This window comes from Stigmatopora nigra, chromosome 12 (assembly GCF_051989575.1).
Source record: "Stigmatopora nigra isolate UIUO_SnigA chromosome 12, RoL_Snig_1.1, whole genome shotgun sequence".
Taxonomy (NCBI): Eukaryota; Metazoa; Chordata; class Actinopteri; order Syngnathiformes; family Syngnathidae; genus Stigmatopora; species Stigmatopora nigra.
The window spans coordinates 11,662,051-11,689,392 of record NC_135519.1 but is presented as its reverse complement, the minus strand read 5'-3'; the positions used below and the strand labels follow the sequence as shown (position 1 = coordinate 11,689,392).

General features: G+C 41.9%; 1 protein-coding gene across 6 annotated transcripts in view; it reads left to right on the top strand.

Moving 5' to 3' along the window:
* Positions 1–26,053, top strand: part of ctbp2a (C-terminal binding protein 2a) — a 31,770-nt gene extending 5,717 nt beyond the window's left edge. The window contains exons 2-11 of one of the 6 annotated variants that reach the window (XM_077729580.1): positions 4,778–4,911; positions 21,350–21,504; positions 22,828–22,972; positions 23,046–23,252; positions 23,333–23,547; positions 23,741–23,871; positions 23,935–24,062; positions 24,145–24,262; positions 24,550–24,630; positions 25,282–25,429. In XM_077729580.1, coding sequence (XP_077585706.1) covers positions 4,854–4,911; positions 21,350–21,504; positions 22,828–22,972; positions 23,046–23,252; positions 23,333–23,547; positions 23,741–23,871; positions 23,935–24,062; positions 24,145–24,262; positions 24,550–24,616 — 1,224 coding nt within the window. In that variant the 5' untranslated portion in view covers positions 4,778–4,853 and the 3' untranslated portion in view covers positions 24,617–24,630; positions 25,282–25,429. Of the gene's footprint in view, positions 1–4,777; positions 4,912–7,791; positions 10,418–12,117; positions 12,212–15,795; positions 16,174–21,349; positions 21,505–22,827; positions 22,973–23,045; positions 23,253–23,332; positions 23,548–23,740; positions 23,872–23,934; positions 24,063–24,144; positions 24,263–24,549; positions 24,631–25,281 lie in introns of those variants that run through there. The other 5 variants (XM_077729575.1, XM_077729578.1, XM_077729574.1 and 2 more) reach the window with 5 other exon arrangements.
* Positions 26,054–27,342: the final 1,289 nt, after the last annotated feature.

Below are 27,342 nucleotides of genomic sequence, written 5' to 3'. Positions count from 1 at the left end.
TGGCTTCTCTCGTAAATTCATAATTATTGATTATTTACTTATATAATCATTAAATAATAATATCTGTTTGTTTGTTGTTATTGTGCACCTTCCTAATTATAATTGTGACTACTTATTTATTGATTATTCATTTATTATTTGTTTGTTAATTTGTTTTTGCACTTTGTGGTGAAAGTTTAGATCTCATAATGAGAATAAGAAGTTTTCAATTCAATAATTTCAATGATCAGAATCGCAAAATTCAATTATCCTTATTTGTTTTTAGACTGCGCGTATATCTGTTAACCACTTTTAGGTTAAAGTGTCCATCTTAAGACATGCCTGTGTTTGATAAAGACTTACTGAAGCAATTCCTTTTCTCCTTTTGGCACCAGCACAAATCCTTCACCTCACATGGGTGGCGTTAACATTCCTGTCTCATTTTCTTGTATCTCACGTCTTAAGACTGTCCAGAGGGGGACGGAAAAGAAAGTGTTTTTACTTCACGCTTGCACTGCAAGGTGAAATGATGATAAACTTGAACTTTTCAGGTCCTCCGAGCCCAACGGCGAGGTTTGAACTACCGGAACGTTTCAAAGAACTCCCAGAACACATTTATTTTTCCTCCCTTTTCTCCCATTGCTTATGTCTCATCCCTGACCTTTCTCTTTTTCTGCTGCTAAGCTCTCTCTTAACCATCTTTTTCTTTCTCCTCGATTGTAGTTAAGATGCCTTTTTGCCTTTTGTATCTTATTTTTTTCCCCCTTTAGTATCGTTTCCGTGTCTAGCTTGCAGGTGGCCTAGCTATACGCAGACTTTTCTTTTGTTTCGTCTCTGGTGAATATAACCTGGCCTTGGAAAGGAGTTGCGAGTGTGATAAACACGACATTCTCTGCTTAAATCGCTTTTCCTTTAGTGAAATGATGTCTTAAAATTACCAAGTTAAAAGAAATAAGTGGAAGCCTTTCAGTTAATTGCATGGTAAATTTAAAAAGTCATTTATCGTCGCAGTTGCCGGGTAGACTCGACACATGCACAGATTTTTTTTTTTAATCGCATATATAGTCACGACAGCTAATTTTTTTGGCAATATATCGCAACAAAAATGAGTTACCGCCCCCAACTTAGTTGGAAATAATGTATCCCTGAAAAATGAACATATCATTCCCCCCAATTGCATCTCTTAAAAATGATCTGCTCCGTTAAATGAATAGAATCAACTCTCACGTTGCCGTGATGTGACCAAAAAATGGAATGAGGATGTTTTTCATTAAACAAATTGCTCTTTGAGTGTTAATTATGTTTCCCTAGCATGTGTTAGGCCCTCCAGTCATGTCAACTAGTGAACCAATACTCATTCAACATGAACGCCAGCCCCTCTAATCATGACCCCTTAATTTGGCGGGCAAGAGCTTTCCCAATTTTTGCATATGCATCAGGTGATCACGCGCTAATGCGGCAGAAAAGATCATTAAGTTCAACCATTTCAATTGATGCCCGTGACCTTCGCCGCTCGCAAATGAGCCAAACTAATAAGCCCAGCCTTATTCCGAAGGTATCCTTGGATACTATGCATTATTAGTATATTAACTGGAATTTTAATATCTATGATGGAACACACATCTTCATCAGTCTGTTTGTTTCACTAACTTGTAATTTTTTAGCCACATATTGGGATTTTGGCTGCAAATTGTGAAACTCAGCAATGCCAGACATGGCTTGACCAAGAAATATAATTCATTAGTTTAATTGAGTGGAGCAAAATGGCTGTTTAGTGACTGCAATGTATTTATTGTGTGAGAAATAACTGCTCCCAATTGAATTGAATAAGCAAAAAAATCCATTACACTGTCTTAAATTATCTTTAAGATGCCCTTGTTTATTTATTTTATTTTTATATTCTGAACTATTGTGCATACCCTTTTACATCAAATTCCTCCATTTTTTTTACAGTTAATCATGACCTTTTTTTTCCAATCCCACCTTTTTAAATGATTTTTTTTGGCATTTAAACAGGCAGAAATTGATGCAATCCCGTTTCCCTATTTTAACAGACTCCTATCAATACATGTAAAAACAGGTTGCCTCAATCAAAATTCCATATTTTAACCGCATCATTCTACAATGCCAAAAAATGAACACATAGCAATTCCTATAAGCAAAACAACACAGCCAATTCTAAAATATCGCAAAGCTCCCACCCCCCTTTATTTAATCCCAATAAACAGCGCCGCATCGTAAGGCTTCGGCCGGCCGTCCGTGTTATTAAATGATGCTGTGGAGAAATAAATTGCCAATTACTTCGGTGGAGATTTTAATGGCAGGACTTTACTTGAGTTCATTAGAAGTAAAGAGCCGTACTGGGCCGCTAGCCTGGGTCAGTTTGTCTGCAGTGTGCGATAATGTCGCCGTTATGCGCTTTGTCGGTGACTTACGCGTTATTATAAAATGTGCATTAGACAGATTCCGCTGTTAAATGGGCCGTAGTCAACGCCTGTTTACAGGCTATGTGGAGGAAATTTTCAGGAGCTTGGAAAGTGCAGATTCATTTATTTTGTTGTTTTGCGATGATATGAGGATGTGTCACTATATTTAAAAAAACGTAAAGGCCTGTAAACTTTTTAAAATTGATTGTCAATCTTCCTGATCATTGTCATAGAAATGCTGCCTATTAATATGCTGGAAAAAGTGATTTATTTTTATTGTAGTTGTTACTTTTAGTCTTGTAATACTAGTGTGATTGCAAGTATTGTATAGCTGTTTCAATAGCAAGTATTGACATCCTCTCAGTTTTAAAATTGTCACTTATTCTAGATAGACATCTAATACATTTTCACATGGAAGGCCGCCAGTGATAAATGTATTTATTTATTCTGAAACATGCCAGCCTCCACAGTTTAAATAACATTAACGTTTTCTGCTGTCACCAGCAGTAAATGAGTAAACGGTATGAAGTACAAAGCAAGAAAATATCCAAAAAGATTGATGTTTTGAACTACATTATCAAATAAATAAACTGCTACAGCCTGAAAATCAGGTTTCTCCGTCTACTGCGGTGCAAAAAACTGTGATCCGGGGTGCCTCTACTTTATTATTACATCTTAGGTGGTGTGAAAATGATATGAGAGACAGATGTGGCCATGCTGAAATACAGCAGAAATCATAAATCAGCAGTTTGAATGACAGCTTAACGCTTCCCTCGGAGTTCTTAACTTGCTTCTTTTAAGGAGAGGCGAAAAATGTTAACGCGGGCGGCCTCACCCCGCCGCTGCCGCCTCCCTTTTTGCTACGTTGCACTTTTTAGGGCATAAATCATCACCTCTTAAGCAGCCGCTTTGAGATGTTGCTGCGGTATTCTTTTGCAACATGTTGACTAGCACAACCTCGCTGCCACACATGATGAACTGCCTAGTGTCAACATGGTGCTGAGAGCTTGAGCCAAATCGATAGCGCGCTCGAAAGTCAGTAGCTTGTAAGTTCTGCATTGTTGGGAGGGCACCAATCATCGCAATTTAATGTTTAAAAACACCCTTTTTTGTGTTTCTCATATAAGGGAAGGAATCACATCTCTTTTACCTGACGTAATTGGTAGCATATTTATAGTATTAATGTTGGATTTTTTGGGGGAATTTCTTATGGAAAAAAGTAAACCATTGTGGGGTGCTAGAGCCTATCTGGCTACACTGAACTGGTGGACTGCCAATGGAAGGAAACAATGAGATGAATGATACTTTTTACTTTAATGAGTGATGAGTATGTTAATACTTTAGTTTATTTATTCTGTTTGTTTCATATGTACTGTTAACAGATGCACTTTTTTATATGTATCGTATCTTGTGCTGACCCGGCCCATCTGTCAAATTTTTAAAGTCAATGTGGCCCCCGGGCCCAAAAGTTTGCCCACCCCTGATCTAGTAGATACATTTTAGAGAGTTCAACCCTCCCATGATACATGTTTTTGAGGATGTGGGAGGAAATTAGAGTAAAAAACATACAAAAACCACAATGGAAGGTTGGAACCAACCACTCACTACAATCCTATTCTCCGATACCCACTCCAATGTTGGAAGTTCCCTTTTTAATGCGAAAGTGCCCGCCATCGAACACCAAATAACACCAGCAACGCCACTACACTCACGTAACGTCTGAACAAATGCCACAAAAATTCCCTCATGTTGCTTGCTCACCACTAAACATCCCAATTATAATAGCGGTTGAAGATGTCACGAGAGCTGGGGCGAGCGACAGACTGCGGCCTTCGGGAAGCGAGTCGCAGAAAAACGCGTGGGAGGAAGATGAACGATACTGTACTCATCCTGCTGTGTTATTCACTCCTTTCCTTTTCCTCTCTTGATGTCTTGATTCTGCTGATGCAACCACATCCTTTCTGCTGACTAACTGACCCACATTCTCTCTTTGTTTGTGCGTGTGTGTGCATTTGTTTGCGTTTTTTCTCTATCTAAGAGCCCCCCCCCCAAAAAAAAAGACATGACCACCTCCCGCGGGCGTCAGCGGGAACCAATTAGAAGATTGCTCTTTAGAGGCGCATCACTCATGAATGTAAATTATAAGAAAACACTAGGGATGTCTCCTCTTTTAAATGCTTCTATTTTTGAAATACCGTATTTTGCGGACTATAAGTCACACCAGCCAGATTTATAGTCTGCTACAAAAAGAGGAGAAAAACTACTATATGTTGCACTGGAGTATTTTTTGGGAGGGCATTTTTTTAAAAATTTCATTAGACACTAAGAACAACTCCTATATTAATTGTTATATTGTATTTGTCATTTTTCAGGCAAAGAAAATCACTAAACCAAGAGAATAAGCATTGGACATCTTTGGATGAGACGTTGGAGAAGAACAACGGGAGCATGGCTTTGACCGACAAACACAAAGTAAAACGCCAACGACTCGACAAAATTTGTGAAGGTGAGTCTATTTCAACTATTTCATTGCCCTTCCTTGTCTTCCTTTCCACCCTAAAATAGTCAAATGCCCAATAAGATAACTCGCAGTCGTCATCCCTGCCCTTGCATATCTTTAAAAAAATATATATATTTGATCATAACTTGATTATTTTATGGTAGTACGCCTCCAAGACAAACTGAGATATACCATTTTTATTTGTCAGTACAACTTTAACAGTCCGAGTGTCGTACAAGTGTTCCGTCTGTTGTGCCTCGGAAAAGATGCCAAGACGAGTCGGATGGCAGTGAGGGAAATGTGGCAAACACCTGTCGTGGGCATCACTTCCCTCCTCCTTCCTTATGTCTGCACCATCTGCTTTCCCAGGATGCATTTTGGCAGCGGCAACAGCACCGCACCTCACCCATACCCACCGTTGAATTTCCCTATCACTAACTTGTCGGGGGTGTTTATGTTTACAAAGTGGTTCGTCATGGTGATTCCGTCGCGTTCTAGTTGGCAAGTCAAATGGTGATGAGTAGCTTTTATAATGTGTTGCCATCAATCACATGACAGGTCGTTCATTGGGTTTTGCCGTTCAGCAATAGGAGTCATGGAAACAAATTGTGATCTGATGTAATGATGTGCCATAGGATGTATTTCAGAGTTTAAAATACCTATAGCTGTGAATGTGACGTTGATAGGCAATTTATGTGGGGTGTAATGGGATTCACTCTAGTCCACTAATTGCTATTGAAAATTAAGGGGTGAAATGTCTAACATTTCACAGCTAAAATAGCTCAATTTTAATGCATTGGGTTATCAAGTTTATTTGCTATGTAAAAATACATTTAAATGGTAATTCTTGTCCAACGTTATTTTGGTACTGAAAAATTGGGCTATCGACCATCCACTGTCCTAATAAGACTTAGCAATGTAGATAATTTATGGATAGATAGAAGTGAGGGGAAAAATAAGAGTATTTTCTTTCTCTTTGCCCTTGCTCCCCCACTTATCCTCACATATTGGCATCCACTCTCATATGAGGTCATCACTACTCTACACACACACACATACACTGAGCTTTTTCCAGTCTCCTGCCTAAAATCCACTCACACCCCACTTTTCTTTGTGGAGCAGCAGGGTGGAGCTTAAAAAAAAAAATCTCGCACACTATAGTGTCACAATCATGCAGCTATCTTGTGTGTGGGCTTTGATGCAGTGCTTGGGTTTCTCCACAATCGTCTTAACTTTTCCTAAATAACCTTTTCAGTATTACATTGACCTGTTGCCTCAGTAGGTCAAATAAGAGGCCGCGGGGAGTTGGATTATTGGTAGAAAAGCTGACTTGAAGGAAAATATAGACTTTGCGCTTTTGCTGATCCCGGCACGATTTGACTCTTAACTGAAAAACCCGGTGAGATTGATATTCGGCATGGGTAGTTGTATTAGCAATATGATCACATCTGGCATTCAATTTAATAGGTTTATGTTGCTGTCGTTATGTCACACTAGAGTTCACTGTCGGTGGTAGCAACCAGCAGAGGGCACAATTATATTCTCGGCTGCTTTTAGTCCGGTAATGTACCAGTACAATTCCCTATGTCAATCCTCGTGCTGGGTAGATTCCAGCTCATCTTAACCGGTATTTTCTCGATGTATGATGTCTGAAAGCAGATTTAAAGGAAAACGAAGGAATACTTACTAGGGATGTCCCCATGTTCCGATCTGATCCGATTTTTTTTTCAACATTAGTTTTGCCAATTTGGTTCCGATCATAAGAGACACTATTTATTTTTTATTTTTATCGCAGCTCTGTGTTTGCTTAACTCAGCACGTCATTTTTATTCACATTTACAAGCCTGCCAAGGCTGAGACTTCAGATATCTCTTGGGATATAAGATTTTTCTAGCTAAAAGCAATGTTTTTAAAAATGTATACTGTTGTTTTTGTATTGACTCCGTCTGCCCACATTGTTCGTATGTCAGCAGATTGATTAACTCAACCTTGTCTGCGCATTAAAATCGATGCAAGCTATTTTTCTTTGCCGTCGTAGGTGACAAATGACACTTCCGGCTATTTCTGTAATTTAAGGCATTGATTTATAAAGAAAAAAATCTCTTGAGATTTATGCTCAAGTATATTTACAAGAAATACATGAAAGAAAAGGCAGCAGTAAATGCTGCACCATTATTTCCCAAAACAATAGATAGATAATCATGCAATATGTTTTTAAAAGCATCCATTGTATTTTATTTCTCTAAGATAATGGCTCGTTGGTTATTTTTTATTGAAGAGCAGTAAAACCCAAGCGTATACAACACTTGAGCGACTATTTAACCCATTTCTTATGCATAGGGAAGCCCTAACTAACTCTTAGTAGGGCAGTGAACATGAGCTACAGAGAGGCTGGGGTAGATTCCGCACTGGGTGTCCAACAGTTGCGTAGAAGCTCTCCATCTAGCATGAGGCCCAGAGGATTAGGCTCCAATCTGAATGGATTTGACATTTACTGACAGCGCTTGAGACTTAACGGAGAGAACCGTATTTCATTCCATCGCGCTTTGAGTGGGTTCCCTCCTTCTACCGGGGAAACGGATGGCTGGAGCCTGTTGGTGAAAAAATCATCGGCATCAGGTAGGTGAGCATTTTAGTTTCGCAAACCGGCGGGCTCAGGGTCGTAGACCCCCGTGCTTACTCCATGTACAGTCATTTCTGGTTCACGTGACGTCACAGCCCGAAGTGGAATTAAACGGGCTTTATTTTGTTGTAATCCCTCATAGCAATCGGCGAAGCGGGTAAAATGTACCAAAGAAGAGAGAGATAAAACCTATTGGATTAGCAAAAGCCTGTCCCTACATCTAAACCAACCTAGCCCCTCCTTTCTTTCCTTTTTTTTGGAACCAACATTTGGTGGCTCAATCATGTATCCTGTCTCAACCTAGTCTTGCCTAGGTTGTGTACAGTGTTTTGTGTGATCCCGATTGTGTCTACGTACGGTGTCCTCTTTCCAAGGCAGCGTAACCGGAGATTAATAATTCAAGGACTATCAGCTGGAGGGGGAGGCACCTGATACTAGGGACGTACAATATTACAACCGGATATCAGGTGAATATTCTAAACTCCGCTTTGTTTTTTTTGCGATATCTGGAACTGCCCCTCCAATACTTTTTGGTGCCAGTACACACGAAGACTTCAACGAGACAAGACAACTCCTACAAGTGGACTACTTTGCTTTGGTGTGGTGTTTCTTCTGTTATTCCGGCTTTTTTCTCTCCAATGCTCGTCCCCAACAAACAGTTAAGTCTCGGTCGATCCCACAGTTGGGACACTTTAGGGGGGAATGAGGGTCACTGGGACAGGGCTGAGAGTGTCTACGAGCAGCAGGCGAGAATAGCTGGTCGGAGAAGCTCTCTGTCATACGGCGAGGGGGGAGGAGGGTGGTACGAACCTCCTGCTGGGGTGCGTCCTCCGGACTTGGATTTGAAACGCGACCCATATATCTACCCCGAATACGGACAGGTTTACCCCGGGGGTCAGAGGAAGGGATCTGTGCCAGAGCTGAACCACTACGAACGAGCAGCCATGGCTCACAGAGGATCCATTCCACATCAAGATTACTACCCAAACGAAGCGGCCATGACTCCCCGTCCACCTGAGGGTTTTTACCGGCCGGAGCACCAGGGTCCAGCACCTCCTCCACTTAGCAGGTCAGGCTCCCATTTTGGGCTTCGTGCTGGGTGGGATCAAGCCCAAGGCGTGAGAGGAGGACCTCAAGCCCCAGCATCAAATATGCCTCCTCCTCCAACTACTCCAACTCACGAGGTGAATCGGGTTTACAGAGAAACTGCTGTTACCAAGATGATGCCTGACAGTCAACGCAGGCCCTCCCGAGATGCAACTCCTGCACACTACAACATGGACCTTGCATCACCTCGGTATGCAAGTGAGCCTCCACCTATGGCTAGTCCATCTGTCTATACTGATGTTAACGGTCGTCCTCTGGATCCGCAACAGCAAGCTGCTACTTGCCTAGTGGTGGATCCTTCTAGTCAAGGTATGATAATGAGGCAGGAGACAGCCACACCCTATAACAACCCACAACAATTACAGCAGCAACAGCAAATGCAGCAGGAGCAAGTGCAACAGCAGCAATTGCAGCAGCAACAAATACAACAGCAACAAATACAACAGCAGCAATTGCAGCAGCAACAAATGCAACAGCAGCAGTTGCAGCAGCAACAAATACAACAGCAGCAATTGCAGCAGCAACAAATACAACAGCAGCAATTGCAGCAGCAGCAGTTGCATCAACAGATGCAACAGTCTTTGCCACCTCCAAACACCATGCCGATGCCCGACCCAAAACTGGCCATGGCGGCTCCACTTCCTCCTCCATCGCCCGCCCCCTTGCAGACCGCTGGAGTGGTCCCAGTTGCACCTGCCCCTCTACAGGCATTGCCAACGACTGCCCTTCCAATTGCTCAACCCCCTCTCCCCATTCCCACCCCTCTACCCACAGCGCCCCAAATACCTTTACCTGTGGATCCCAAGAAGACAGTAGACCCAGAGTTTCTTGCCTTGTTGCGAAACGATGGCATCTCTGAAAGCACCATCTCTTTGCTGATCCAGCAGGGATTTGACTCCACTAGCATGTTGGCTGTCATGGAAGATAATGATGTGCGTACCGTGGCGCCTAACCTGGGGCAGGCCCGTGTGCTTTCTCGTGTGGTGCACAACTGCAAACGACCCGCTGAAGCTCCGCCAGCTCCTTCTCAACCTCAGACACCCATGCGTGGGCGTTCAAACAGTTTTAGCCATCGTTCCGATGTCTTTCACCAGCAACAGCATCAACACCACCAGCCTATACATCCCTCACAGGCTTTGCATATCGACCCTCACCTAATCCCTCCCCAGACACCTGGGTGCATGCAAACCATCTCACCCAGGATGGGCGAAGTAATAGGCCGACGGCCCAGTAGCGCACCCTCTCAGCAGCTCCTCGAAGCCTCTGGAGGATTCTCAGGCCAAGCGCCTCGTTCCCCAGGGCCATACGTAGGCGCCATGGTGCCCGTTCACTCTCGGCCAATGTCCGCATATTCATCAGGAATGTCCATGCAAGGGTTTCCCGTGCAAGGTATGCAGATCATGTCGCAGCAGATGAGCGGATCCATGCCTGCTATAGCCGGTTCTATTCATGCCATGCCGGCGGGTATGCCCCAGCAGATGCCCGTATCCATGCCAGCTTTACCTCAAGCGCCGCAGCAGGTACCCAAAGCATACTCTACCAATTACACGGTGCCCATGGAGCTAATGAAGAGGGATCGAAGCTTGTTGCCGTTGTCACCCATGCATAGCCCTCACCCAAGTCCCCAACTGATTCGGAAGAGTGGCGGACCAGCACAAGACAATGTTTTGGTACCTTTGGGAGGCCCCACTCAAGGACAAAGTGCCGTGGCTGCTAACCAGAAGCTAAGTCGGCGCACTGGTCCACCAGTCATTGTGTCCACCATGGCATCTCCAGACACAAGTAATCTTTTTTTAAAATAGTTTTCCAACAAGTTATTAGTTTTATCTTTTTTGCAGTTTTATTGCGTTTGTCAGTCGTCACTATGTTTATAAAAACTGTTTCATTGCTTTTGTGGCTGCTTTAGCTTGTCTATTTGGTGAAAAGTCTAAACTTGGTAGTTTTAATTGAGGCCGACATTGAATTTGTTTGGTTGTTTGCCGCAATGGTTTGCTAATTCCCATTTGTTCATGTCGGTAGTCATTTGCCAGTCTCCTAGCAAGGATTTAGTTTCTCATTTCACTCATTAGTGTGTAACATTGTCAACTGAACCAAACGACACCATTGGCTGCTTTTGTACAACCATGTTGTATAATCTGCTGCAGCAATGAGGACTTGCACAATAGTTGTTATAGCATTACTGTTAAATTCAGGACCCCCCCTAAAAGCTCATTGTATATATTATTCCATTATGATAATGCATGTGAGAGAAGGCTTTAAAGCCATAGTCTGAACACCCTTGCCTACATTTACCCAACAAAACTGAAATGCATCTAGTATCGTGATAGTATAAGACTTGATATTAATATCCCGTTTGCTTTTTTGGGGTGGCAACACTAGAGTGTATTTTAGTTCCGAATGATAACAACCTGGTCTCTCATCATTGCGCCGATAAAATCAAATTACAGTGCTGATGGCCAATGTTCGAGTGTGTCATTTTCCCTCTGCACGCCATAGTGACAAGACAGAGGGGTGCTTTAATCCTTTTAGATCCTGCGTTTCCACTGTTGCACTAATCCACAAATACTGTCATTCTGTCCTCTTTTGAGAGAGACTGCACGCAGCCAGGAGGTTGACACTGAGGCACTGCAAAAGCTTTCTTAATGAAGCTCATTTTATTGTCTTTCTGATTATATAATGTGTAAGAGAGGGGGCTATTAAGACCCTTTGGGCCTTTCCTTCATTGAAACACTGGTGTCATTAGCAGCGATTGTGAAATGCATACATCACAATCAGCCAATTTGCAGATACGTTTGCGGTTTTCTCATTTATTATGCGTACAGTACATTTGGTACCCTGGAAACTATGTTTTGTGGCCATTTATAGCATCATTTCAACAAAAAAGTATTGCTGAACTTTGAAAAAAACATAATTACGGGAAGTATCTAGATCGAAATACTGTCTTGAATCATTAATCGCAAATTTACAGCCATTTACTAAAAACCACAAAACCAATTTATTTGAGTTTATGCTCCTTTTATTGGAAAAAAAAAGTTGAAAATATGTTCTTGTGAGAAAGAAACTTGCATCCAATACTATGGCCCTTTGTGGAATAGATTGCCCACCCCTGACCTAGCATCTGATGCTGCGCGGAATACCCTTGAGCAAGACCCCGCCTCCAAATGACTAACCAGCACTCGCTTCCCATCCCCCACGTGGGCATGCTGGCCATATTTGGCACAGTAGGATTTCCACTTCCTTACTTCCACCCCGCCGAGGTGCGCTGGTTCTCGTCGGACTTGGCCGTCCAATGCCAGTGCAGGTCAGTCCCGCTCTGCGTGACACACTCGCCGTGATTTCCCGTCGCTCGATGACGGGGGGGGAGAGTCGGCGAGTATTAGTTCTGGGATGGCAGATTATGTATTAACCGAGAGAGCGGGTCAACGCGCCGAGTGAAGGATTAGGCAACGGAGGGAAAGGGGAGGGGGCAGGGACGGATATTGTCCTGCTTCGGACTGATGATTGACGCTGGCGGACGGGGGGGAGGACAGAAGGCGTTGACAGCTGTCAGTCAACCTTGGACTCGCTACATCGAGAGTGAGATTTATTAGACTGTGCAAACCTTGGCCCGATTCTGGCTCGATAGTCATTTTGCATTGTTTTTGCTGTGTGTCTATTTGTCACTCACATACAAGGGATAAATATTTACTTCCGTTTGACCCGAAAGGATGGAAAGCACAGGATTACATTTGCATGTTTTCAGCTCCCGGCCACTGGTGTAGTAGCCAAGATGCAACTTAAATCATGGCACGAAGGGAAATGGAGAGCAATTGAAATACTGCTACTTTTACTGGAATTAAGTCTAGCAGTGGTCATTTCTATTCCCTGTTTCAATTTTAATCTGAAAATTCAATTATAATATAGTTGTGCAGCTCGGTGAATGATTGCTTACCACATCTGCCTCTTAGTTTTAGATCTTATTCTTCTCTGTGCTTGTATGGGATTTCTTTAGGTACTTATCTAATAGCCAGATTCCCAAAATATGCATGTTATGTTCTTAATTTTTCCTTGGTATGAATGTGAGTGCGATAACCTGCCCCAAAATGTCTTGCAGCTGTCGAATATTTAAAAAAAAAAATGAAAGGCTTGTTATATTACTCAATAATTTACATGAACAAATAATGTGAACATTTCATAATCACAGATGATCAACATTTATAATGGATGCCTTATTTATCTTACTCTTGAAGCCATGACTTTTTTTAAAAGGTCAAAATGAAAATGAAAAGTACTCTTCTGTTGTTTGCTTAACACCAGCTCCCCATTTTTCCCATTTTTTGCAATATTTTTATAGTGTTTTGTAACCATTTGAATACCATTTACATTATTTATTATGGGAAAAATAGATTTTCAACTCGAACAAATTTGGAAAACCTTCTAGAACAAATTATGATCGAAAACCAACGTTGATATTTTATGGGGCGTCCATAATGGAGGCCTCTCTATATATACATTTTAATGACCAAAAAAATAGCCTCTAGCCTTATCACGGGTTCAATTGGAGTCAAATAGCCTCATAAGAGTCTAGCTTGATCTCAAAACCCGGACCATAACAAACATGTTTTAATGATCCCCATTGTACTGTTGTGGTAGGGTGGGAGCTTTAATAATATCGTTAACAGAAGACGTGTGAAAGTAACAGCAGCTCCTCCCATTTGGCTTTCTACAGCTTGCAGGACTACTGATGTTTGCTCATGTGTGTGTGTTGTGTGAGTGTGTGTGTGTGTGTGTGTGTGTTTGCTGGCAAGTGGCACAGAGGTTCTCTCCCACACCAGCTGTTCCCCTTGATACCAGGCAGGATCATTTCCTCTTCCCCTAATGAAAGGATAACGTGCACACGGATTGCATCCATGCGTCACTCCACTTCTTATTTTCACTCTTCCTTATCTTCTTTTGGGAAAACTGTCCTCAGGCCATCTTTGTTCATCTTGAAACCATTGCACTGTGTTGGAGGGATCAGTGGAGGAATGGATTTTTTTTTAAGGGAAATGAAAGAATTATGTCAACATAGAACTAGGGACTAAGAACTTTTCTATTGTTATGATGTTTGTTTTTGTTTTTTTCACGTCTGTCTTTTGCTAAAAGCACCACAGAATGGAGAGTATGGCTTCCCACTGATGGGTGGTTTTAAGATATGAGAGACTTTAAAAAGCCACTTTACTTTTTGTATTCAATCAATAATTTCTTTCCAGTCAAACAAACAATCATTTCATATTTTCTTCCGTTTAAGCTCACCATTTTGCTGATAAGATGAGCCCGCTGAATCCCATTAAAATTAACATTTAAATGAGAAAAAAATGAAATTTAATGACTTGTTAATGCAACAATTTCGAAACACCCATATTTTTTAAACCGCTGATTTAAAAAAAATGCGTCATCCCTATTGGTTTCATGCCAATAGGTGGCACATTAAACTAGTCGCCAGTTTAATTGTTCGAATAATAAACTGACAAACGTCAACACGCATGTTTTTGGAATGTGGAACTAAAAACCAGAGCATATGTTGGGATCCCTCACTGCCAACCCTCCATGATCCCTCGGTTTTGACTGGATTTGTGCTTTTAGAGCGTAGACTTGGTAACACATTTTTTGTTGTAAATTTTTGCAGAAAGTGGACGAAAAAAAACCACAGTAGCGTTTTCACACAGACGAGGAATGAATACAAATTTATGTCCTGACACGGGCCAATCCCTACCCCCCAACTTGAACATCTGTCTCCCTCTTGCAGCTGTGCGATCTCATTCATTCCTTCTTTTCTGGCCATCGAGGCTCTCGTCTTCGCGTCCCCGTTGCACAGAATAGCGTTTGTACTTTAGGCGTTCGTCAGGGGGGGGGGGCAGATGGGATGACGGATTTTCAGGACGGGATTATACAGTTGACCTTTCTGTCTTTTGGCTTGTCATGAATGAGAGCTTGTTTTTCTTTTAACTATGGCTCTTCTTTAGTTTCTGTGTTTAAGTTGTAATCAAAGAACAACAATGAAACACCTTGAAGTCTCTTGTATGGACCCGTGCTTGCTGTTTTTATCATACTGTGAGGTTTTGCTTAATATTTTGGTGGATAAAGAGGAATTTTGTGTTAAATTTACACTTCCACGAAATAATTGGCTGGGCTAAAGATCCATTTTGACTGGGACTGGCTATCAATGGCATTAAAACAGATTCATTGTAGTTTTTTCCTTAAAAAAGGCTAAAATCAAAAATATTCTCCATAAGATTAAAATGTTTTTGATTGATTTGTATCATTTTTTAAAAATAGTAACAAAGAGAATGCATTATTATTCATCAGCTTTGTTTTTAGGGCTTAAAACTAGTGTGTTTCAGTTTTTATTCCGTTTAAAATCATATAGTGAATGGATTGTAGCGTCCTAACCTGTAGGACTACCTTATTGACCTTCATTAGATAAATCCAATTAAAGTGTCAATCACAGTCGCATAGTAGTGGTTGTAACCAAGTTAAGCTGTCACTCACTAATCCCCATTTAAATCTCCAAGAGTTCATATGTTCTACTTGCCAAGGTGTGTGTTGACATAGGCGTCTTTACTACTGTTTGCCAAAGATGTAGCCCCTCGCTGCCATTGTCAAGCCCTAACCTTCATTAAATGTTACCAAACATTTTCAACTTCCAATAATATCCCCATACATGCTTACATGTGGCTCGTATTCACAGTTGAATGACATTGACATGTGTAAAATGAGCGATATCACGGTGAACAGCTTGAGTGTGCGCACACAAAAGGGTCTGGCACTCTTAAAGGACCCTGAAGGCCACATCAGCACTAATAAAAAAGGAAAGGGATTTGAAAAAAAAGAAAAAAACTGTAAAAGAGAAGAAAGGGGGAGGCGACACCAGCTCCAACTGGTCCTCCTTGAGTATTTTTATTCCCTCCCATCTCTGTCTTTTTGGGCTTTTCCATTCCGTCCTCTTCCCCCACCCGTTGCCTTTCCCCTCTGCCTCCTCTATCTCGCTCTCTCTCTCTCGCTCTTTCTCTCTCTTTTTCTCTCTGTGTGGTTGGCAACAAAAGGCTGCCTGACGTCTGAGTGAAAAGACCAAAAACCTGCCGCCTCCAAGAGCGTGGTGGGTTGAGGGGGGGTGGGAGGAGGGAGGAGGAGGAGAGGGAGGTGCGAGCGATCTGGAGGAGGAAGAAGAGGAGCGCATTGAGAAGTGATTGCCGCTGCTGGCTTCAGACAAATAGAAATCCATTTTTTGGGGAGGGGGGGCTCGAGGGGGGGCTTCCCTTTCAGTTGGAGATTAAAAGAAGCGCATATTTCTTTTTTTTTTTTTGGGAACCATCCATTCTGCATCCCCTTCTCGTCCACGAGGAAAATAAAAGACATGGAGCTCCAGGGGGTGAGGTGACCAAGGAGGGAGGAGGAGGAGGAGGACGTCAAAGAATCCCGTTAAAACGTCCACTTTTTATTATTTTTTATTTATTACTATTCTGTGGACCATGTGCCGCTCCTGATTAGAAGAATGTGGCGACAGCAGCATTTCCCAGGCAAGCACGCCTCTCTTGATAAGGGAGAAAAAAATATAAATGTAGTAGATTCGACGAAGGAGGCGACGGCGGCTAATGAGCCTTCGTAATGTATTTGCAATGAAGTGTGTCATACGTGTGTTTGAGAGCGCCGCGCTGCTGCTGCTGCAACGAGCATCGAGAGGGTGGGAGGGGGGATTGAAAGGTTGTCATGTGTCATCATCTGTAGGCCAGAGACAAATGTATGAGTGTCATCCTGGCAGAAAAGTCTGTTGGATGCGGACGTTTGACCATTTAGTTGATTTTTTTGGATTCCCTTCCCATGCTAAATGTGTCAATAGAATAAGTTGAGTGCGTTTTGGTCAGATGTTTGTTTTTAGGTCTTTGAATTGACCGGATGTTGGCGAATGTGCATGTCTTGACATTTCTATTAGGTGGATATTATGTGTTTCTTACTTGTATAGACGTAATTGCTCGTTTTTTTCGTAAGCACTGATGGATGATTTGGTATCATGCAGTGATAGCGTTTATCTCCATTCCTGTGTTTGTTACTGATATCAAGCTCCCTTATTCTCTTTTTGTTCCACCACGGTGCATCTTGTATTAAGTTTGGAGGAAAGGAGGAGGAGGAGGAGGAGGAGGAAGAGGAGGGCAGCGGCAGGACAAACAAGGTCTTTGTGTGGCCACATAGTAGAAGAAGCGATAGGCTGCTGGTGTAGACGGGGCCCTGATAGGGTCCAGCTGGGGCCAAGCAAAGGAAGATTGGGTGGGGGGTGCGGGTTGGCTCACACAAGAGAAGTCGGCCTACAAAAAGATTGCACACACACAGAGCCCTCTATTTTTTTGCCCGATGCCAAGGGATCATAAAAGCCACTCCAGAAAATAGACAGTGCCAGGAACATAGGCCCCCCCTCGCTATTGTAACTCGTATGTGTGCACTAAAGTTGAATGTTTTGTATTGTCGGCAGGGGAATGTGGTTAAAATGTTAAAATTTGCACTTGTTTTACTTGTAGCTATGTTCCAATCCAGTAGCCATGTAAGTTTCCAGTATAATGGTGATTTTTGACTGCTATAACTCCAACAAAAATGCTTTATATCCAATGAGTGGCTATTTAGGAACTAAAAACAGTAATAGAGCATCGTGTATTATTATTACCAACAAGACTAACTTTGATACAAAAAATTATGATTGGTCTCTTGCTAGTTACAGGAATTTTTGGGGGATTATTTGTACTGGTTTTAAAAATATTGGCAAAATATATGAGAAAAGTCATAGGCCATAAATTGGCAAATTTCCACATATTAAGTCATGTCTTGTCCAAAGAACAGACCTCTAACAAGGCCAACATGTCAGCTGCGTAGGACTATTTCTTTTTAGAAATTATTGATCAAAGTAGAGCAACATGTAATATTCGTACACAGAGCATTTTTTTTGAGGAAATAGCAGCAGCAGCAGCAGCGGCAACCACTTAAATGAGAAAAATAGGATTTGACAGGATTTACCGGTTCCAATTTCACCCATGATATTTTCTACTTTAGAAATAGAACTCTTTGCTTCTTCTCATCCTGGATAGAAAAATGCCTTGTTATCACCTTCATCCAGATTCTGTCAAAAAGATCTTGATAATTTCTCAGCTCATGAAAGTCACTTTTGTTCTTGGCCTCCTAAATGCCAAAGTGACGTCCCACCAGCAACTTGTCCCTCCCTTAAAAGTCATCCATTTCTTTATACCTTGGTCGGCTCTTCTTCAAATCTGCTACCTTCTGCTTATTTGGGTTCCTTAGCTCACCCTCCATGTTTGGAAAGACTTTAATATCACCGCACTTGCCACAAAGAACCCCAACAGCGCTACTCGTCCTACTCGCGTTCTCATTCGCCAAACTCGAACCCCCCCGGCTTGAGAGTTGCTAGGTAACCCAAACCAGCTGTTGGTCCCGAGCCCATTGAGGCTCTCTTGGCTCGAGGTCAAGCGCGGAAAAGTTTTCCCGCGAATGTCGGTGGTGAACCCGACGACCGCCGCCGTGGCCTCCACTTCATCGCGCCGTTGGAAAATCTTCCTCACTTCCTTTTGTTTTTGCACTTTTATTGTTCCACTAATGGAGAGGCCCGATGTGGGGGCGCGCACCCGAGGCGTGCATTTCAGCACCTTTCCCCTTTTGAATTGACGGGAAGTTGAGTAGAAATGGACATAAAGCCATCCCTAAAGTGGGTCACCTCCTGTCTAGGGGGTTCAATGCCAGACTTCAAGTGTGGCATTAGATGAAAGATACTTTCTCATTTAAAGATCAATGTTATAGGCAGTGTGAAATATGGAATACTAGCGATTTCTTGGAGGGAGGGAATACCAATAGGGCTAAGCCAGATTTGCTTTATTTGGTCATACCAACATCTCCTAGTAAACTGAAAGTAGTAGTAGTAGTAGTTCAACTAGTAGTTCTGTCAATAGCACTGAAAAATGAGCATTCACAACCAACCCTTTAACCCAGTTTAAATCAATTGGACATCTATGCTTGTTGATGCCATAACAACATTGTTTCTTTTTTAAAATCTCATGTTTGTATGAACATTTTATTAATTTATGACTGCATTTTTAATGAGGGAAATTTACAAATATTTTTTAAAATTAGTGTATTTAATTCTATTATAAATTCATAGAAAAAAATGTGACTGTAGATATTTTTCAATCTGACTTATCTAATTAAACTAACAAAAACAATCTCCTCCTGTTAAAAAAATATATAATTGCATAATCGGGCTTTACATTCTTAATTGAGGTACACAAATGTATCTGTTTTTTTTACGTCAATTGTAATAATTTGGCCACAATAGAAAAACCAAAATTGAACCAAACTATTGTACTTGTTGAAAACGACATATCTTGTAATGCTCTCTTTCTCCTTCCCCTCCCTTTTCTGTCTCTTATTAGAATCCAAAGTGTTTTTCTTTTCTCAATTGCAACATGTGCAATCCATTTGTGGTTAAGAGATCTCGCTTGCCAGCTTCGCCCCCCTAAAAAAAAAAAAGACTTTTCATAGCTCCTGGAGAATCATTCAGTTTGTGATTAGCGTTGGCCAGAGAACGCCATGGATGGCGCTTTCAAGCTCCCAGCGGCACATCAAAAAAAAAAAATCCCTGCAGACCTCCAGCGGAGAGGCTGACCTGCTGTCAGATAAAGCCATATTTACGTTGGACCTGTTTAAACGCAGCGCTCGCGGACGAAACGCCGAGCGCCGCTTGTTGGGGAATGATAAAAACGCTTTTAGTACGTTAATGGGGGTTTGGCACCAGCACTTTGTAACTCTATCCAAAACATTACCAGCCTTAAATATCCCGCCGTCTAATGTAAACCATCTTCAGTCACGCTCTTACATGTGCTTTTCCCATGTTTACTTAAAAGCAAGATGATACTTGACTTTCTGCTTGGAGGCGGAGACTTTGGGCTTCGTTTTGGTTTCCCTCGCCGTCCAGCTTTTGCGGTTTGGATGCAGGGAGGGGCAGATATGGATTTAATAAGCTGACAGGAAGTGTTATCATGGGAATCTGAAGAATTATTGCTTTCGTGCAGGCAAAATATGGTTTTGACAGGAGTTATAATGAGGTTCTTAGTCCAAGTATCTTGGAAATGATGGGATTTTTTGCCAAAAATATGGTCTGCCATCTTCAAAATGACAGAAAAAATGTTAAAAAAAAAAACTAAATTGGGGGCAGATATGGATTTAATAAACCGACAGGAAGTGTTATCATGGGAATCTGGTGAATTATTGCTTTCGTGCAGGCAAAATATGGTTTTGAAAGGAGTCAGAATGAGGTTTTTTAGTGCAAGTGTGTTGAAAATGATGGATTTTTTGCCAAAAATATGGTGAAAAATATCGTTGCACAGGCCCCCTTCCATAAAAATATAAAAAATAATCTGGAAATATTTGCATTCTGTTAGCATACATGAGATAACAAAAGTTTAAATCATCCTAATGTGACTTTTATGCATTGTTTGGTTGGTGCAATTTATTAGTCCTGAAAATATGGCGACTCTTTGAGTTTTTGCTTTTAAAAATGATATGTTGATTCTTAATGGGAGCATATCGATAGAGAACCTATTGGGATATATTACAAGTTGGATATATTGAGACACACATAGGCCAGCCTTCTTTTTTTTTGCGTATATGGAAGCACCTGCGAGTAATAATGCAAGCAAAGTTGCCTTTCAAGGTCCTTTGTCACTCATTATTCTTTTTATGATCATTCCTTTTCATGTAGCTCTCTTCATCATATCCAGCTTAGGCACTTGGATGGAGTGCTGCTTTTATTACAAGTCCCACACAGTCATATTGTTAACGCTACTGATATAAAAGTCTCTAGTTAAAAAAAAGAAAATCATCTTTTTATCTTCAGACTCGTAAAGTCAGTCACAAGATGGCTGTAAAAACATCCTTCAACACAGGAGAGCGATGACAGGAAACAAAGTGAGAAGCCAAACCAGGAAGCAGAACATCATAAAAATGGGTTTTTAGTCATAACATAAAATATTGGTCGCTTCTGTTTTTTAAGAGGCTACGACATTACATTTCGGGTGGATTTTTTGGGGGGGGACAAGTGGGTGTTAATGTTCTGCGATTGCAACAGTGCTTTATGAGATTTTTTTCCTATATATTTTTAATCTTTTTGGATGCCTCAAAGCTAAAACACTTGCTGCCATTTCTAGCATTTTCTTTTCTTAAAATGCAATTTTTCTTCCTAAATTTCATCTCAAATCTTCTCAAATCTCATTAAAACCCATTTAAAGGTCTCAAACCTTAATGGCAAAATTTCTCCTCACCTACCCGAACATCCGCCATTCATTTGAAATGAATCAAAATCACAAAAGATGATGATTTCCATCAACCGTTGAATAAAAATCACGTCTCATCCAAATCGTGCAATCACCATGACAACAGACATCGGCCAGTAGTCATCCAAAACCTTTCCTTGCTCTATCTAATCTTATTTTGGGTTATGGCCAAGATCTGACCCGATTGGATGATTGAGGTGCTGACCTCACAGAATCAAAGGACCTGTTGCCGGGTAACGTGGCAGATACAGTATCAGCATTTGCTGTGTGTGTTAAGCATGTGTGCCACCGTGCGGGTCACTTAGGGGAAAGTTCTTCCTGTTTTTGTTCCCTTGAGCAAATAACTCAAACGTCCGTGTCTCCTCCGCAGGTATCCGGCCGCAGATCATGAACGGGCCCATGCACCCGCGTCCACTGGTGGCGCTGCTGGACGGACGCGACTGCACGGTGGAGATGCCCATCCTCAAGGACCTGGCAACCGTGGCCTTCTGCGATGCTCAATCTACGCAGGAAATTCATGAAAAGGTCTGTTTTTTTACTTTTATTTTTTTACTAAGATACTAGTAAGATATTATACTAAAATAAAAATGCCAGGTTTTTCGTTGGGTGAATCAAGCCTGTCGCGATAAGTCGATATGTCGCATGGGAAATTAAAAAAAGAAGTGGGTAAATTTGCAGGGTTGCCATTTATTGCCCAGTTAAAATTCTGCAGTTGATGGCCTATTGAATGCTTTTATTGTCATTATACAAGACCGCACTTTATATAAGGCTGCACACTTCCTTTCACAGATTATTAGATTTAGATAGTAGATTTATTGTTTGTTACCATGTCAGATTAAAGTTTATCCATAAAGTTTAGTCTATATTAAACATATGGCGTTACCATTGCTAACTTGAGGTTCATGGCAATGAATAATTGTCCATCCACAATTTTTTTAAAATGTATTTATTCTCACCCTCTTGCTACTGTGACAGTCAAATTTTCAGAATACAGCATGAAAAAAGTTATCTCATCTAATCTAAAATAGGACTTCAAACATGTTTTGTTTTAGCAAGGAAGACATTTCTACCAACAAAGACCATAAAATGAACTTAATATTAAGAAAAAAATCTACATCTTTTCTGTTACGAAGATGAAAGTCTGTAATTGCCTGATTTTCCATTTACATGCCGCAAATGTTACCTAAAACATTGTCTCCACAATTAATAAACAGTTTCATACCAGAAAGGAATTAAAGCAAAAGGTTAGTTTTATTAACCTTGGCTTGAGTGTCCGCTTTCCCTCCTGAAAGCCCAAAAAACACACACACAAAAAAAAAACATTCTATAGAAATTCCATTCTAATCCACCGCAGCGGTGAAGTTAATTGCGTTAGCGGTTAGTTTTGTGTATCTAAGCCTGTTATTTTTAAAGGCGCTCGCTACGCCACCTTGACTTTAATGTGACAAACAGCCGATTTGGCAGCTTCTTATTTAAACGCTTGCACAACAAGACATTTGCATTTAGATGACGGAGAGTACAAATTCACTTCCATCCCGAGGAGAAAAAAAAAGCTTTGTTTTTTTGCCGTCACCACGCTTTTGGAACAATGTGACAAAGGAAGTCGCGACTTGCAATAAAACAGCACACTTTTAGTGACTGACATCTGTCCACTTGTTCCGCTTGACTTTAAAAAGTAAGGTTATTATTATTGGTCATAAATAAACTTGTATAGTAGGTAATAGTGATGAAATGGTTGCTTGATTGTGATTTTCTTGGCATTTAGTGTAAGTGAATATATCATATAAAATGTACTGTGTATGTCATTTTGCTATTTAAATAAGAAGTGTGACCAAATGTTGCATTCAGGTACTGAGCGAGGCAGTGGGAGCTATGATGTACCACACCATCACGCTGACCCGAGAAGACCTGGAGAAGTTCAAAGCGCTGCGCATCATCATCCGCATCGGCAGCGGCTACGACAACATCGACATCAAGGCGGCCGGAGAACTCGGTGAGTGGGCGCCGTCTGTCCGTCCGGGGCGGCGGGCACCATTGGAATTCCCCTGACATCTTTTTCCCCGCAGGCATCGCCGTGTGCAACATTCCCTCGGCGGCCGTGGAGGAGACGGCCGACTCCACGCTCTGTCACATTCTCAACCTGTACAGGCGGAACACCTGGCTTTACCAGGCTCTCCGGGAAGGCACGCGGGTCCAGAGCGTGGAGCAGATTAGGGAGGTGGCCTCGGGGGCGGCCAGGATCCGGGGGGAGACGCTCGGCCTCATCGGATTTGGTGAGTGCGGGACTTATTTCCCAAGATTTGCCGACAAATGGCATTTTCTGTTTTACACTCTGTCGATTGTCCCCCTTTAGGTCGTGCGGGGCAAGCAGTGTCCATGCGGGCCAAGGCGTTCGGCTTCAACGTGATCTTCTACGACCCGTACCTGCAGGACGGGCTGGAGCGCTCGCTGGGGGTGCAGCGCGTCTACACACTGCAGGACCTCCTCTACCAGAGCGACTGTGTCTCTCTGCACTGCAACCTCAATGAGCACAACCACCACCTCATCAATGACTTCACCATCAAACAGGTACAATATGCACACACACTCAAATCAATCAAGTCACCTTAAAAATACTACTACTAGTAGTACAACTACATATCTCCAAATTTAGTCAGTTTTTTTCCAGAATACAAAAACCCAATATAAATTTTAGAAAGACTTTTCTTATGATTACACTTTAAAATAATGTTGTTTTTTTTTAAATTTTAATCTGTTGCAGATGCGTCAAGGCGCGTTTTTGGTGAACGCGGCGCGAGGCGGCCTGGTAGACGAGAAGGCCTTGGCGCAGGCCCTCAAAGAAGGCAGAATACGCGGCGCCGCTTTGGACGTCCACGAGTCGGAACCCTTTAGGTGCGTCCATATAAAAAGCCCAACTGTCTCGGCCCTATTTCTCACTCCTTTTCTACTCTGCAGTTTCTCGCAAGGTCCCTTGAAGGACGCCCCCAACCTGATCTGCACGCCGCACACCGCCTGGTACAGCGAACAAGCGTCGCTGGAGATGCGCGAGGCCGCCGCCACGGAAGTCAGACGAGCCATCACAGGTATGAAAGCAAATGACGGGTGGACAGTTAAAGATGGCAAGGGAAGGACGTTTTGGTGTGTCTTTTTTGTCTGTGGCGTCAGGTCGTATTCCCGACAGCCTGCGAAACTGCGTCAACAAAGAGTTCTTCGTCACCTCGGCGCCCTGGGGGGTGATGGAGCAACAGCAACCTCACCCGGAGATCAACGGTGCCGCCTACAGGTAGGAGGCCTTTACAATATGCACATTTTGGACTCACTTCTTATCGATTTGAGTGTTTTTAGGCAGGCGTCAGGTCGCTTCATATTTAGTGGCGGGCATTTCGGTGTATATATGTATATGTACAGATGTGATTGACCTAATTCCAATTGACCCAGACCCAATCAAGAGTTGTTTAAGGGTTTAAATCTATGTCCAAAAAATGTGTTGGAAATGTGAGGAGGTGATGTTGGCCTTTGGATTTTTCAACCTGGGCTTCATCTTGACTGAAGTGCTTCTCTCACACACAGCCGAATCAACCAAACCATGGTTCACGCCGTAGCAACGGGGGGGATGCACGACAAAATATATTCCTAAAGCTCAAAAAGCAGGTAAATGGATCAAAAGCAAAGAAAAAAAAAAAGCTCCCCCTGTCAACCGTGGTGTTTATGACAATGACTTCTACTGTATTTTACCTCCACTCCCTTCCGATTTCACCCTTGATTTTCCCAAATTGTCGTGGATCAACGTTGTGGGGACCCCTTGGCTTTTAAAGTCTCACTGTCATGGTTTTTACACCCTAATTTAAATGGTTTAGTTTTAAAAAATCAATGATTGATACTCACAAACATCCTAAATTGTTGTAATTGTGCTATGAAAACCATTTTGGAGACGGTTTGCCTATGCATAGTTGAAATTGATGACATAATCTGAGAGAAGGGTCTTGGCAGAGGGTGCATGACTCAATGGAAAAACGGTAGTCGGGACTTGTTGACTTTACGGGTCGCAATATATATAAAATATAGAAAATATTCTAATTCCAACTGAATTCAGAACCAAATGATTATCATTACATTTACATTTAGCAAAATGTGATTAAAACTATATTTATATACAAAAAGAAAAAGTTGTAGAAACTCCATACAAGTCCATTTTTGGAATTGGGTAGTGAACTTCTCAAAGTGACAGTGGGCCTTTTAAGCAAAAAAGCGCTTTTCTTTTCTTTTTATTGAACTGTTTTGTTTTTTTTCCTACGTGAACAGGTTCCCTCCTGGCATGGTGGGGGGCGTGGCGCCCGGGGGGATCCCCCGACCCCTGGAGGGGCTTCTGCCCGGCGGAGTGCCCATCGCCCACACCTTACCCCCGGGCACTCACGCGTCCCAGGCCACCTCCCCCAACCAGCCCAGCAAACATGGCGATCCCAGCAGAGAGCACATGAGCGAGCCGTGAGGCCGCGGACGAGACTGTTGCGTCCCTTCCCGGACTTTTAAGAGGGAATTTACACCCCTCTCTCTCCCCCGTTTCCCCCCCTATTTCACCCCCTTTGTCCCTTTTCAACGTTTTCTTCATTCCGGCAACCAACTTGTCTGGTGTTGATTTTGTTTTTCTTTCTTTTCTTTCAATGTTGTGTTGCAAGTGTTGTTCTGTTTCTACAAGTGTTAACCTTGTTTGTTTTTTTTAGCAGGAATTTTACTCATTAAGCGTTACAAAAGACAAAACGATCCCGTAAATTATATTTGCATCGTTATGAGCTCGCAAATAGGACAGAACAACAAGCCGTATCTCGGTCGAAACCAATCCGCTTAAGTTCTTTTCCCTCATTTTTTTTTCCTATTTTTTTTTAAATGCGTCAAATTATTTGTTGTGCAGTTTGGTTATTGAATGTCTTAAAATCACGTGACCTCTCCTTCTAGTTTTTTATCGTTCTTTTTTTTTTGCGTGACTGTGTTTGTTCTTGTATAAGGTGAACATAAAAGTATAACATAAGGTGCAGCTAGAAACCATAAATAAAAAACATGCTGTCCTGATTGGTAAGTGCTGTTGATAAAATGTGTTTTTATTGAACAATGTTTAAAATGATAAAGTGTGACCCCTTGTGTGCTTCTGCGTGACTACAGGCATACAATTAATAGTTTACTTTTTGTTTTTGAAAGATTTAGTCTTACTAGTACATATGGTGTTTTTTTGTTGATTCATTTAACCCTAACCACCATGCATATCTTTAGAATATAAAAAGAGAAATGCTAGTTATGCATGTCTTTTAGATGTGGGAGGAAACTTATGCAAGCCCAGGGAGAAAATGCAAGGTGTAAACTTAAAAAAAAAACTTTTCCCACTTGAAGGTACAATATAGTACTAAGTGTGATCTGGGAGTGAAAAAAGAAAAAACAACAAATTCTACCATCTAATCTTGTAGAGTGGTGGCCCAGTGGATAAGTCATCAGTCTCCAACATCTTTGGTCCTGGGTTCAAATCCTGGTGCTTGCAAATATTTTCCAAATATTATTCAGTTAAATGGAAAAGATAGAAGTACAAGTACTACTGGTTTCTCTCACAGGGTGGTGGCTCAGTGGATAAGTCATCAGTCTTTCACCTCTCTGTCCTGGGTTCAAATCCCAGTGCAGGCAGAGGTTTTCTAAATATTATTCAGTTAAAGATATAAGTTCTAATGCCTAAGTGTTTAAGTGTAAATGAAAGAGGTAAAAGTATAAGTACTACCACTTTCTCTCACTGGGTGGTGGCCCAGTGGCTAAGTCATCAGTCTGTCGCCTATGAGGTCCTGGGTTCAAATCCCAGTGCAGGCAAAGATTTTCCAAATATTATTCAGTTAAAAGAATAAGTTCTAATTCTAAGTGTTTAAGTGTATAAGTATTCAGTGGTGGATGAAGCATTTTGTCCAAAAAATGACTAAGTGTTTCACCCCATTTCCTTGGATAAAACGTTTCAACACCCATGTATAAGTGGGGCACGAGTTGGTGTAGTGGGTTGCACACTCGCCTTTGCACCGAGAGAACGTGAGTTCGCTTCCCGGTGTCGGCGGTTCACTGACCAAGCAAGCGGTCGAGGGTCGGCCGAAGGCCGACCCGAGAACGCCTTTCGCACAGACAGGTCCTTCAACTGTCTTCCGAACTGCCGAAGGCAGTTCGGAATATAACCTTTTGCTGAAAAGTATGACTAAGTGTTTAATATAAATTAAAAAGTTTTTTTCTTTTTTTTTTCCTTCTTCTTTTTCCATTGAGCAACTCTTCTTTCCAATTCCAATTTCAGCCAAACGACAGCGAGATTCGAACCCAGGTCTCCCACACGGGAGTCCAGTGATCTAA